Here is a 14,348-nt window from a genome sequence, read left to right as displayed (position 1 = left end):
ATAATATATAATAAAATAAATATAATATAACATACAAATATATAAAATAAACAAAATAACAAAAAATGATTTTCTCTACTTTCTCCTATCTTTTTGGACCAATCATCAATATGTGTTTCTTTCAAAACCCACCAATTACTATTAGAAGATGGACTATATGAATACTAATAATGTGTAATCTTGAGTCACATGAGCAACAAATGGAGTAATAGATAAGTGACAAATGACCAATGGGCACTAATAATGGACATCTAAATTACACATAATTTAACATATTTATAATATTTTGAACTTTTTTTTCAAAGGATAAAAAGTGTTTTTTTATTTTTAAAAAAAAAAGTGTGAAAAGATGGTCGTTCATAGGATGTGATATTACATAAGTTGGTGCAAGAAAGATTACAAAAAACATGAAGACAAAATACTCTCTTTCGGTTATTCTAAATGCTTGAAGAATTTAAACCCAAACAAAATTGTGATTAACAGGATAAATGAAAATTTCTCTTTCCACCATCCATCACCATCACCAGCCTGATTGAAACTATTTTAAGTGAGACTGAGATGAAAGCCTTATTGAGAAACTGATCAAAAACACCAAGTGAAAAGTAATATTCAGGCAATCAAATTCCCATATGATGAGATATACAGGAAAATTGATAGCAGAGGCTATCAATAATATATAGGCAGCATCTATAAACCCAGTATGTGATGGTATGAAGATTCAATGGAATATCTACAAACCCAGTACGTGACGGTATCGATCACTGACAGCACCCAATACCTCTATAAACCCAGTGTTGATGGTGCCATCGTCGTGTGGCAATGGTAGATATGCATATACATATACATAACTGATTTGTTACCATACTCTAATATCTGGATATCATCTGGCATTGAACTTCTAGCATTTATTATCCTCATAGCTATGCTTTTTTTAGCGTCATGCAAAAAGATAACAGACCGACATGGACCAACCTTACCGGTGTTTCTTACCATCGAGTAATCCATGTTCCCAGTTGCATGTCTATGGCTTCATAGCTGTTGACGACGGGCACCATATCACTGAGTTGATGAGTGGCAGAAACCGGTTACTACGACCTAAGATAAACCATCACCTGGTAATAGTTACGTGCTTTTTTCTTCTATCTCTATATCAATCACCTTAAACTTAAAGTGCATACATCCTTTTGTATTCGTTATTCAACAACTCCGATTCTGATGCTACGACAGACATGGAATAAGAACGTGATCTGCTCTCGCCTCGCTTAATACTTCTCATTTTCGACTCCTCCATCCTGTGTTGAATGACACAATAGCACATGGAGCCAATTGTTGTAAGCATTATTGTGCTACCGATCACAGTTGCACAGATGGCAAGCCACTTGTGCTTTGAGCCAACAACCACATATGTGATTGAAATGAAGGCTACTGAAATGAAGAGGCAAGCCAACCACATGAGCTTGTTAATCACAAAAACCAGCTGTCTCTTTGCCTTCTGTTCGATCACAACCACAGAAGTTTGGACAACCACAACTGCCAGGGAAATGAACAACGCCATACTGTCAGTGACCATGAAAATGATGAAAGCTGCATTTGTAGCGATATGTGCCTGTCCCAGAGTAGCATCACCCGTTTTCTGCTCAACAAACTGACCGGGTACTGTGAATATGGCCGCAAAAGCAACAGTAGCAATGAGAACAGCCACAACAGTTGCAGAGTTTATGGCGTTGTTGAGACCACTAATGTGAAGTTTCTTTAACCTTTTCGCGATTCTCTGAACCCTAAAACCAGTTTGGCGGGTCTGCTGTAGTTGGGATTCAACATCATGCTTTATGTCACTAACCGTCTGCTTAAGTTGCTTGGCTGCACTTGGGGGTTTACCCTGGTCTTTGGAATTGACTGCCCCAGCTTCCTTCAAGATGTTTACAAGTTCTGAAGATCCAAATTTTTCCGCAATGTCAAGTGGGGTCTCTCCATTCTTGTTGATGGCATTGATGTTGATACCATTTACAGATATTAGGCAACGGACATTCTGCAATGATATAAAGATCTAAAAATAAGTCCAACATCCAGTATGGGAATTAAAAATTGAAAGTGAACTTTTTCTTCAATTTAGACATACAAAATGCATATCAGCATTAAACTTGATAGAAAATAGAGAATGCTTAAGAGGAGTTAAAAAAGAAAAAACAACTCACAAGTTATTTCTCTTCTTCGCATGTTCTAGCCAAGTCTTTTCTAAGATAATCTTTCATCACAGTCAATTGAGAGATATAAGGAGTAGCTTATTCAGTAGACCAAATTAGAAGGGTTGTCTAAAGTCCTGGTCCTGATGATCTTGGATTTGCCTTTTATCAGAGTAATTGGGAGAGGATTCAGAGTCATTCAAAATTTTTTGGGGGAGGTTTTTCAGTCATCATCTAATAAGACTTTTATAGTCTTCTGAGGTAAAGCAATTAAAGTGAAGAATTTCAGCCCGTTAGTCTCGGGACCTCTTGCAGCAGGGAGACATCCACGAACAAGTTCTCATGTGCTAAAATGACTGTTGAGGATTTATCAATCATGTTAGCAAAAGGAAGTTATTTCTTTTCACCTTGATTGTGGATGCTCCCAAAAGAATGCTTTTAAAGAAAGAGAATGGGCCACGCCTGAGTATTTAGGATCAATCAGATCAGGTACAAAGTGCAACTTGCAATTTATTGATAATACAATCTTCAATCCTTGACGGAAAATTGAGTCATATAGGTGCCTTAATGTAGTCCTTGACAACTTTGGGAGGGCCCTCACGTATTATAGTAGTTTTAGATACAAATGTTCCTAAGTCAGTGTCAAAGTTGAAGCTGATAAGATAAGGTTGACAGCCCAGCAAATAAGATTTAATGTGCAATTGACAAGCTCCCAGTGTATATGGGTTGCACTTGGTTAAAATCCCGGGAGCCTATGTTTGAACTAATGCCAAAAAAGTTGTAGGAAGCATCTTTTTTCCAAAAAATAATGCCTTCTTTTCTACAAAAGGTAGGTTAACTCTTCTTTAGCTTTGAGTGGAATTCTCACTATTTCATGTCAACGTTTATGACCCCTTTGTTCTAGAAGGATTGGAAACTGATAAACAATTTTTTTAGGGAGTGTCTGAAAAAGGTTGGCCTCATGTGGTCAATGGTGAAAAGAAAATGAACAAGGGCCATCTGGATATTTGGAACTTGCTAAGAAAGAACATCTCTTTGACTAATTGGGTTTTGCATCTCTCTTTAGTTTGCAGGTGGGATGGAACTCATGATGTTGATTCTAGAAGGATCATGGGATAACAATGCTCCTCTATCCAGTTCTGTTACTCATCTTTATTCTCTACCAGGCATTATTTCTCTATTGATATTCTTATCTTTTCTGTTGGGCTACTTTGATTTTAGGTTTTGATGATGTGCTTTCTAATGACAATCTTTGTGCATTTCCTTCTCCTATAACCTATCATTTGAAGTTGGAGGTCTGAAAGACAATTCGGTTGTTTTTTCCTTGGCTGGTAGTTCGTGGGAGAATCAACACTGCGGATCCAGAAATTTTGTCGACGGGAGGCTTTATATTAAAAAGTAAAAAATAAAAGATAAAAAATGTAAAGGAGTGAGATTTGAACATGAGTCTAGAGAGGGCTAGAAGATAAATTTACCACTAGGCTAACTAATAATTTTAATATTATATAGAGAGCATAAAGTTGAGGGGGCTCGAGCCGCCCTAGGCCTTAACTAAATCCACCCCTGATCAACACTGTTGATGTCATCAAAGGTTTTTAACTATCAGGTTGAGTCCAAACTGGGAAGTGTTGTGCAAAACGTTTTGGAGGATATGAATCATCTGTTGTGGCTTTGTCCTTTTCTGACTTCAATGTGGGTGGCTCTTTTACAAGGCCCCTCGGTGTCATTATGCATGTGGGTTGGTTCATTTAGTTAGAAAGGAATAGGAGGGTTTAAAGTTTTGCACACTCAAATCTTTAGGTGTTGGTGCTTCCTATGGATTCTTGTAATGAGCAAGCGCACCTAAGATCCCAGCACCCGCCCCCCCCCCCCCCCCCCCAAAAAAAAAAAAATATATATATATATATATATATATATATAGATTTTTAAAAATAGAAAAATAAATTTCTAAAAACAAAAGGAAAGTGTTTGAAAACTACTTTTTTTTAGTTTTAAAATTTTGGCTTTGATTTTGAAAATGCTCCTACAATATAGACAACAAACCATAGAAACTGATAGATGAAAGTGGTGCTTATAAGCTTAATTTTCAAAAAGCAAAACCAAAATGATTACCCAACGGGGTCCAAATGATAACAAAATTATACCCATGGGCTACACCATATACCAAAGTACATTTGAAGTTAATCAAGATTCAACCTGCATCCACCCAAGTAATGGGATTTTCAAGATTAAAAAACATTTACAAGACACTGAACACAATTATTACCCATCGCTAAACATAATCTCAGGGAACCCGATTATGTTGACAATAGAAGGTAGGCTAGTATCATTTTGACAAGTCATGGAAAACAATCAGAGAAAAAAATGACTCATTAAATCATGGTCCTTCGTAAGTATCCATGCGATATCAAACAAATAAAGAAACTTGCATCAGTTGAACAATTTTGCAGTCCATGAAATAAACAAAATAGATTGTTTACCTCAGTACGTCTCTTCAAAACTGCAATGTGTAATGCTGTATAACCCTTGTTATCTTCCAAAGTCAAAACTGAAGGATCAGGTCTTAGTAACTCCATCACAATCCTATCGTTCTGCCCTTTTACAGCCATGTGCAGTGGGGTTTGGCCCTTCTTGTCCGTTCGGAAACCGAGGGTTGGGTCCTTGCTTACTAATAATTTTACTACTTCAACATGACCCATTCTGGCAGCTGAATGAAGGACAGTCTTACCATTGTTTCGAGCTATCTTAGTTAGTTCTGAGTCTGTTTCAAGTAGGAGATTTACCACATCGATGTGCCCCTGCATAGCAGCTGTGTGCAAAGCAGTTGAGTTGACCGAGTCTGTGGTCATGGCCAAGTTGGGGAATACATCAAGAAGTTCCTGCAACACCTCTGAAATATTTGTTCAATCAGAAGGACATCAAGAAGAGATAACTATAAAGAAAACAACAAAAGGTTGATATCACAGTGTAATATCCTGAGGAAGAAGATATCTGCTGATTCTCCTCGTATTATTTCAGCTCTTTTTTGTTGATAAATTTGAAAAGGTGATAAAACCTTGTGAAAAGTAAAAAAAGTAAAACAGGAAAGAAAAAGGGCCAGCAGACTATTAGAAGTAAAACGTTGATAAAAAAAAAATCTTATGCAGTCAAAAAATAAAAACCAGAAAATAAAAGGTATAGGTAATTATTTTCAAAAATCCAATAGCTGAATATAGTTCTGACACAGAGGAAAGGGCTTTCTATGATGACCCAAAAACAACGATAAACCTTAAGGTGAAAAACTCTATCAGATATGCTTTTTGCCCTATATTTCTTGCATGACAATTCTTTTTTTAAAAGTAAATAAATAAATAAATAAAAGATTGAAAACTCTAGTTGTGTATCCAACAAGGGTTTGACATCTGTTCATGAGACGAGTCGAACACTAGTCTATTATGTTTAAACACAAACAATAAGTTACCCAAACTAAAGCGTTTGTACTTCTTAGATCTCTTCGTAAACCATTATTGAGATGCAAGACTAATAAAGACACCTCACTGCTTACATAATCAACAAAAAGAATAAATATACTTTTTCAATTTGAGAAGGAAAAAAAAGGAGTAAAGGGCTATTTGATGAATCATAAACCCAAAGACTATTTGACAGTTGATAAAAGGTCAGCAACATAGACACACATTTATCAAGCAATTGGCATATCCCTATGGTCATTGACATTAAGACATGTTATTATGATCGAATGTGATATCTGTTCGCAATAGTTTAATCTAATAGAGGTTCTTACTGAGATGGCCATGCTTTGCTGCAACGTGGAAAGCATCAAATCCATTTCTGGCAGCCATAAATGCAGTCTCAAGGTCCAAATATTTCAACATCTCTGCAACGACGAAGTCATGCCCATTTTCAGCTGCTACATAAAGAGGAGTCTCACCTTCGAGATTTTGCTTTGACAATAAAGCATTTGACTCATTTTTATCATTGCTATTCTGAAGGATCTCTTTGACTCTTGCTATATTTCCAGCTCGTGCTGCCAAGTGAAGTGGTGAATCCCCACGTTTCCCAGGCGATTCCTTCGTCTTCTTCCTCTCGCCGCCCATGAAACTAAGTTGCCTCTCCATCACCATCCGAAAGCTCATCTGCTTCTCCATGAATCCTCTAAAGCTTTTCTGCTTCTCCATGACCACGCGAGAGCTTGGCTGCTTCTCTAACGATATCTCTTTCAAACTATTCTCCATGATCGTATTCAGAAGAACATCGAGCAAATCAGTTTACAAGTAAATCTGAACTAAACCAGCTCTCTCTTCGGTTGAAACCGATTATTCGATTTCACAGCCTCAAAACCTAACGCTAATTGCCCATGGTGGGCGGAGAAAACCCAACACTAGAGATCAATCAACGATCGATTCTCAAAAGTTAAAATCTCAGATCGCTTAATTTAGTAACTAATTGAAGAAAAACTTCAAAATCAATCGATTTGGTACTTTCCTGAACAACCCTTGTTAAGCTTCAGAATTCCAAATTTCAAATTATTCCAGTTCAAAATCTCCTTCCTGCAATAAAACCCATTTTCAACTTCAAAAATTACAGCAACCCATGAAAGCAAAACAGCTCAAAACAAGAAATAAAAAAACCCACAATCAGAGTATCAGAGAGTAGAATCGAACACCCAATACCTCGACTTGGAGCTTCCAACAGCCAAAAATCATAAACCCAGATTGAAAAAACGAAGAAAAATCAGATAAGACAGAAAGAAGAAGAGGAAACACGTTTTGAGGTCGCAGCAGATGATGAGAAATGGAAGATGAAGGGGTTTCGTTCTTGGTTTTTTGTTTAATTTATGGAACCAATCAAATACATCCAAAGAAGGAGTAAAAAGAGAGACGAAAAAGGGGAAGAAAGATGATAGATACTGTCAGTAATAAGAAATGAAGAATATCCAAATACAGAGTGAGAAGCACCATCATCATCCACAGACCAAAACCACCATTTCCACATGAATCGCACGCATCACTCTGTTACTGTAGCTTTCAACTTTTTCAGCCAAACACGCCTTCTCAAGGGATTTCAATTTATGGGATTTTGGGTTTCTTTCTACCATCCATGTCTTTCTCTCTGTCTTTGTGTTTAGCTATCATTATGTTCATAACCATGTTTTACTAATTAATCTTACTATTTTTTTACTTTTATTTTCGCATGTGGGTTGGTTCTTTAACTACTATTAAACACTATTAAAGTGAGTATAAGTCAACTAACACAACATCGTAAAGATACTAGATAGACTTCTAAGATTGTTACTAAAGTATTCAAATCATTGTACAATGTTCTGATCAAATGTCAAATTGTTTTGTTTGAGTTTGGTTTTTCAATTGTATTCAGTATTGATTTTTTTTTCTTTTTTTTCTTTTTTTTTTTTTTTGTAAGAGTCGAGAAAGTTAGGTAAATGATTATAGAAGCTATGAATGGAGAGATTTAAAGTTTATGTGTGAGTATATATATACGGTTCAATGCAACATTTGATGTGAGGGTATTTGAACATTTGACCTCTTAGTCAAGGTCATATGTTTCCTTTAATAAGTTGAGCTATTCTCATATCGGTATAATTTACTCTTTTTAATATTGACTTATTAATAGAATAGTAAAATATGACAAGGAGCACGAGTACACCTACAATACTAGTATAATTAAGTTAAATAAATACAATACTCTCTCGTTCTAATCAATAACACATGACCATAATTTTTTAGTAAAGATTTAGGACTTGTTTGATTATTGGTTTGTTAAGTACTTTAGAAGAGTATTTTTAAAGTGAAAAATATATTTACAAGCACTTCAAAAATCAATTCAAATACGGTCTTGATGTTAGTGTTGCACATTTTTGTTTGTGGTTAAAGTTCACTTTCTTCAAGAAGTGAGTTACTAAAAAAAAACAAAGAAAAGGAAGAGAGATGATTGGATATGAATCCAACTATTTCAATGGTCAACAAACAAAGGACCAAACATACAAATTAGACAAGTTTGGTCAAACTTGTATCACTTTTCACCATTGATTGAGACAAATTAAATAGGACTTCAATTAATGAACTCAAGCTTCAAAGCCTCCATTATATATTAAAGCTTTGTCTGACTTCAATATTATCAACAATAATACTTATTGGGTTTATTAAAATACAAACAATCTTACTATTTTACTCTTTTGATTCAACCAACTATTTTGATTTTTAATTTTTAAAAATTAGGTATATTTTCTCACCATTTTTTTAAACTAAAATTTATCTTTCTCTAAGGTTGAATTCTTAACTAAATTTCAAACTTTTAAAAATAAATTTTACTTTTTAGTTTTCAAAACTTAGATTAATTTTTTAAGATTGTAGAAAAGAGATGTCCACGGGAAGGGTCGGAGCCGGGGATGTCATTTCCCATCTCTGCTCCCCATTTCATTCCCTATTCTCGTGAAATTCCTCATGGGGATCGAGCGGAATTCCTGTAGTGAATTTGCGGGGATTGAGTTTCCCACGGAAATTTTTCTCCATTATTTTTTTTACAATTTGAATTTAGAGATAAATTATTCAAAATTTGGCCTAAAAAACTAATTAAAATTTTTTAGTAAAAAGAAATAAATATAAATCAAATTATTCACATATATAATCTAAATTTAAATATTCAGTTTAAACATATTTATTATCTTTCGCAATGATTAATCAAATTTGAAATTTAAATGTAATATTCATATAATAATAATAACAACATAACTATACTAAATAAATATGTAGAAACTAATCGGCAGGAACGAGGCGAGGACGGAGAATTCATTCCCCGCCTAATTGGGGAATCCCGCAGGACCGTTCCATAGAAAAATTAGACATCTCTAAAAGACAACAAGACAAGAAATTTAAAGGTGGAATACTTAATTTTTTTTTTTATTAAAAACCTCATATTTACATCCATGTATACTTTTTAGTTGTGGATAATTATGGCATAAAGTTTATAGGTTAACCTTCTCGGTATTTCTTTATTTATTATGGAGAACATAATCTTTTGACTTCAATATGTATAATACAAATACTATATCAATTGAAATATATTCGTTTCGACAAAAAATTCATTTAGTCTAAACCTTCTTCGTTCATTTTGTATTTAGATTTTAAATAATAAAAGAAACTGATGAACAGTAAAGTCAAACCAAATAAAAAAAACAATAAATTATATCCTTATTAACATGGCTGAGATTTGATTTTCTTGAAATTAATAAATTCTAGAAGGTTTTTCCTTGAGTAGGTGAAGTCAAACGGAAGGTACAACGTTTCTCTTATTTTAAAATTCTATTTGATGAAATTAATTGTTTGAGGTAAAGCGAAACTATTTTTCAGTAACTAATTCAATTATACTTAAAAAAGTTTATTTTTTTTCGAGTAAACATAACATAGCAGAAATTGATATTTGTTGTAATAATAAATAATAAATTATATCTTTAGCATGCTTAAAAAAAATTATACCTTTACCAATTATCAAAAAGAATTTATTGCATATTGGAACATATTAATATAAATATTATAAATAAAATGGTTAACATGTGAAATTGTTTAAATATTACGTCAATTTAATTATTGCTATAGTATTTTTAAACGAAAAATATATATTTAAAGAGAAACATGAATACAGAATGTGCGATATAATTATTCAATCTCATATGATTGAACCTCATAATTTTAAGAAGAGAAAATAACATTTTTGGTGAGTTTTCAATGATAGTTTCATATTTTCTGACTTATCAAATGAACTATTTTCATCTCCAAATTTTGAGAAATAGATTTAAATGGTTCCTCACTTTATTTTTTAACTTGACTTAGTTGGAATGCATTTTTTTTTTTTTAGTATTTTTAATGTTGATGTGACATTTAGAATAAAAAATGGATATATCAACTTTTCATCTTTCCATTCTCTCTCCTCTCTCCTCCCTCTCTCCTTCTTGACCCGTTATACCGATATATAAAAAGAAATTTGGGTGAGGTTGCACTCATCTATTGTGCAGCCCATACAATACTCAATAAAAATCTATCATGTGTTATTTTTTTTAATAGATTTTTTAAGATATTTTTCTACTACATATAGAAAAGATTATACATGGGATTAAATAAAAATTGTTTTCTATCTCCATTTTGAGTGGTGGCAACCCATCGCTCTAACATACACAACCAACTCTTGGGAGGAGATGATGTCAATAGAAAAATCTTAGAGATCATCCCACAATAGTAGAAATGTCGTTCACTAACAGACATCGTCGTTGATCTAACACACACAACCAACTCATTGTTTTGTTTTACAGATTTGTTTCATTTAATTTAACTTCTTTGACGGAAATGGTGATATGGGAATTGAAAATTTCCCCCTTTTTTATTTTTATAAAATTGATTTGTTTATTTTTACTATGAAGGTTCATGCGTGAAGTTTAATATCTTAATGAAGATAGTGTCAAATGAAAAGATAATGAGGGACCATTTAAGTCTATTTCCCCTTTAAAAAATGGGCAACTACTTATATATAAATAAATAAATAAATAAATAAATATACATACACACGCAATTGTTTTATGTTTTTTCCTATTTGTTACATACTTTTCAACTACATAAATACTTTTTCAAATATTATTAACACTCATTTAATATGTGAATTATATAGATATTGTACTTAATGTAGAAAAAATACTATTATTTATATAATCAACAATCCTACAATATGCTTTAAGAGTCAGTAGTCTTATAATAGTCGGAGGTAGTTGTCGAAGTTGATTATCAAAGATGATTTTCATCGAAGTTTGTAGTCAGAGGTGGTTGTTTGAATCCCGAAGTTGGTCGTATTGGAGTTGGTCGTTGGAGTTTGTCATTGGAGGTTGTTGTTGGAGCCTGGAGGTGGTTGTTGGAACCCGAAGTGTGAGGAATAGATGAAGGTCCTTGTGCAAAAATGTGGAGACATACAAGTGGATCATGCCTTAAGTGATAACCTAAATGGTCTGTACTATATGGATATAAGAGGAAAAACTTATCATGGTGACACTATGGATACGACCCGCTTTGTAGATAGTTATAAGTGTTGTGACGTACTACAGATGATCTGATCCTGATCATTTATGTGGAGACATGCGAGGGGAGGTGTTCTATACAAAGGAGTTTGTATAAGACTGGACCATGAAGTGTTTAGTCTCATTATATAACGTCGTTCATGACAGACACTTTCATTTTACTAGGGTGACCATAGATAACATGACCTTAATCTTGGTAACATGACCTTAATCTTGGTAACATGGCCTTAATCCTAAGTGAGTTGGGAACTCTTGCCTATAAGGGCAGTCCTATGGTTTGCATGGGTGCGAGTGGCCAGATTGCCGACTCAAACCTACCACTTTGGGGATTCGTCTGATTGGGGAGCTAGGAACTCAGCTATACAAGATGGAATTCACTCTTTCCCCGAAGCAGCGGTAAGTAGATAGATTGTTCCCTTAAGGGTTGATTCCGGAGCTTGAACGATGTGGCGCCACATACCTTTTTATTGCCTAAGAGGTGTCCACTCATAGTAGGACTATGATGTATTGTTCATTAGAGGAATCAGTGGTACTTAAGAAGTTAGATGTAATTACAGGGGCAAAATGGTAAATTAACCCAGCTGTACTTATGAGTGATCTGTGAAAGGTTATCGTACTGTTGATTGGTAATATTTGATGAACATAGAAATATATTTGTAGTGAGAATAGTGCAGTTGTCGGTCTTTAATGGGGTGTCCGACAGTTAATGAATGGTGGATCTCGCGATTAAAGAGTTTAGTCAGCTATTCACGTACCATTGGAGCTTCGAGCTACAGGTCCATAAGGTCCCCTTGGTAACTCAATGGATTCAAGTTGAGAATCAATTTTCGGGTCAGTTTGAAGTGTTCAAATTGACAAGAGGGAGTTTGATTATATATGATATAATTAAACTGGTTCAATTATATATGATATAATTGATATGATGTATGAGATACATTAATTGGAGGAATTTGATATAAATATGATTTATATTAAGTAAAGGAGAAAAGGACTATGGTTTAAATGTTACATATGATGTGATATTAAAACTATGGGCTATAAATATAATATGATAAATTAGTTATTATATTTATTTATAATTAAAACAATTATATGATAATTGTGGGTGGTTTCTCCTTTAACCGTGCGTGAAAGTGGGAGGTTATGATCAGTTTTCATAACTGAAGGATAAAATGAAAAACGTTTTTATTTTGTAGGGATTGCTTCATTAAGAGTATTACCAATCATTTAGCTAATTAGAGACTATATGATAGCCTTCTAAGCGAGAGTCTAAATGATCGTGTAACGTGCCTTTCTCTAAACGATCGTGTGCCTAGCAAGATTCTCTAAACGATCGTGTAAATGATCAAGCCTGTTTTTTCTAAACGATTGTGTACCTGCTGAGTTTTACTAAACGATCAAGCACACAAAGTCTATGTGATAGATAATATACTCTCCCACTTGCTTGGCCATATAGTTTGACCGTTGTTTCCTCCATCCCTTTATCAAATCCAATAGAGCCACACCTCATGGATTCTCACTACGAGAATACCAAGGTCACCTAGTGGTGGTGTCTAAGAGGGTGTTTGTTCGTGATCTAGGCGACAATGAAAGATTGACCAGACGACTGGGTAGGCGATTTGGGCGAGAGCGAGATATTATTGTCCAAGTTTTTCACGAGAGCGAGAGATCAGTAGAAGAAAAGTTCTTCAAAGATATGTCTTTCGTTCCTTTTGTATTTAATTTCTAAAGCATGTCATAATTTGTTCTAAGATGCATAACTAGTTTGTATGTTTGTGAATGCCTTTAATTCTGTCACATTGGATTTGGATCGATCATGCTTCTGCTCATAGGTTCTCTTTGATAAGAGTTCCTTCAGTCACAATTGAGGGTGACAGGCAGGTGCATATTAGGAACTACTTCTAGGTCAATCAGGAACTTTCTGAACCATACAACTTCTTTTGCTACTTCACTTGCAGCGACATACTTAGCCTCCATTGTGAAGTCAGCAATACAACTTTGCTTGATGCTTCTCTACACAACTGCTCCTCCATTGAGAGTGAATACTGACCCCGAATTTGATTTCCTTGAATCAATATCGGTTTGGAAGTTAGAATCAGTGTATCCAGTAAGGATCAGATCCTCAGCACCATACACGAGCATATAATCTCTCATTCTCTGAAGATACTTGAGAATGTTTTTAACGGCAGTCCAATGATCATTTCTAGGATTGGACTGAAACCTGCTGACTATTCCAACTGTATAGCATATATCGGGATGAATACACAACATTGCATATATTAAACTCCCTACTGTTGATGCCTATAGAATTCGTTTCATACCCTCAACCTCTTGAGGTGTCTTAGGACTTTGTTCCTTAGACAAATGAATTCCATGTCTGAAAGACAAAGTTCCATTCTTAGAATTTTGCATTTTATATCTAGACAACATTTTGTCTATATAAGATGCTTGAGATAGTGCTAAAGTTCTATTCTTGTAGTTCCGAACTATTTGGATCCCGAAGAATATATTGTGTTTCTCCCAAATCTTTCAATTGGAATTGCGTAGCCAACCATCTCTTAATGTCACCTAGAAATTCTACTTCATTTCTAATGAGTACAATATGATTAACATACGACACCAGAAAAGCGACAGTTTTGTTAATGACTTTTTTTTAAACACGAGGTTCATCAACATTTTGTTCAAAGCCATAAGATTTGATCGCAGTGTCAAATCTCATATTCCAAGATCTAGATGCCTGTTTCAACCCATAAATGGATCGATTAAGTTTGCAAATCTTTTGCTCCTGACCCTGTTCAATAAATCCTTCTGGTTGAGACATATAGATACTCTCTTCAAGATATTTATTCAGAAAGGTTGTCTTGACATCCATTTTTCATATTTCATAATCATAAAATGCAGCTATGGACAAGAGTATTCTAATTGACTTTATCATGACAACTGGATAGAAGGTTTCTTCATAGTCTACCACTCTCTTTGGGTAAACCCTTTTGCCACAAGTCTAGCTTTGTAGGTCTGTACCTTACCTGCTTGGTCTCATTTTCTCTTGTAGTTCCATTTGCAACCAATGGATTTTATCCCTTCAGGTTGTT

General features: G+C 34.4%; 1 protein-coding gene across 1 annotated transcript; it reads right to left on the bottom strand.

The window, feature by feature from the left end:
- Positions 1–579: 579 nt before the first annotated feature.
- On the bottom strand, positions 580–7,316 carry LOC120077828 (ankyrin repeat-containing protein At5g02620-like). Its single transcript, XM_039031890.2, has 4 exons — positions 6,854–7,316; positions 5,965–6,730; positions 4,664–5,073; positions 580–2,029 (listed from the first exon to the last, which is right to left on the bottom strand). Exons 2-4 carry the CDS (start codon positions 6,413–6,415, stop codon positions 1,166–1,168), a joined length of 1,725 nt encoding a protein of 574 aa, XP_038887818.1. The 5' UTR covers positions 6,416–6,730; positions 6,854–7,316; the 3' UTR covers positions 580–1,165.
- Between the last annotated feature and the right edge of the window lie 7,032 nt (positions 7,317–14,348).

This window comes from Benincasa hispida, chromosome 5 (assembly GCF_027475165.1).
Source record: "Benincasa hispida cultivar pf3 chromosome 5, pf3_genome.v1.1, whole genome shotgun sequence".
In the NCBI taxonomy this organism is placed as follows: Eukaryota; Viridiplantae; Streptophyta; class Magnoliopsida; order Cucurbitales; family Cucurbitaceae; genus Benincasa; species Benincasa hispida.
This window is presented reverse-complemented; position numbering and strand designations above follow the sequence as displayed.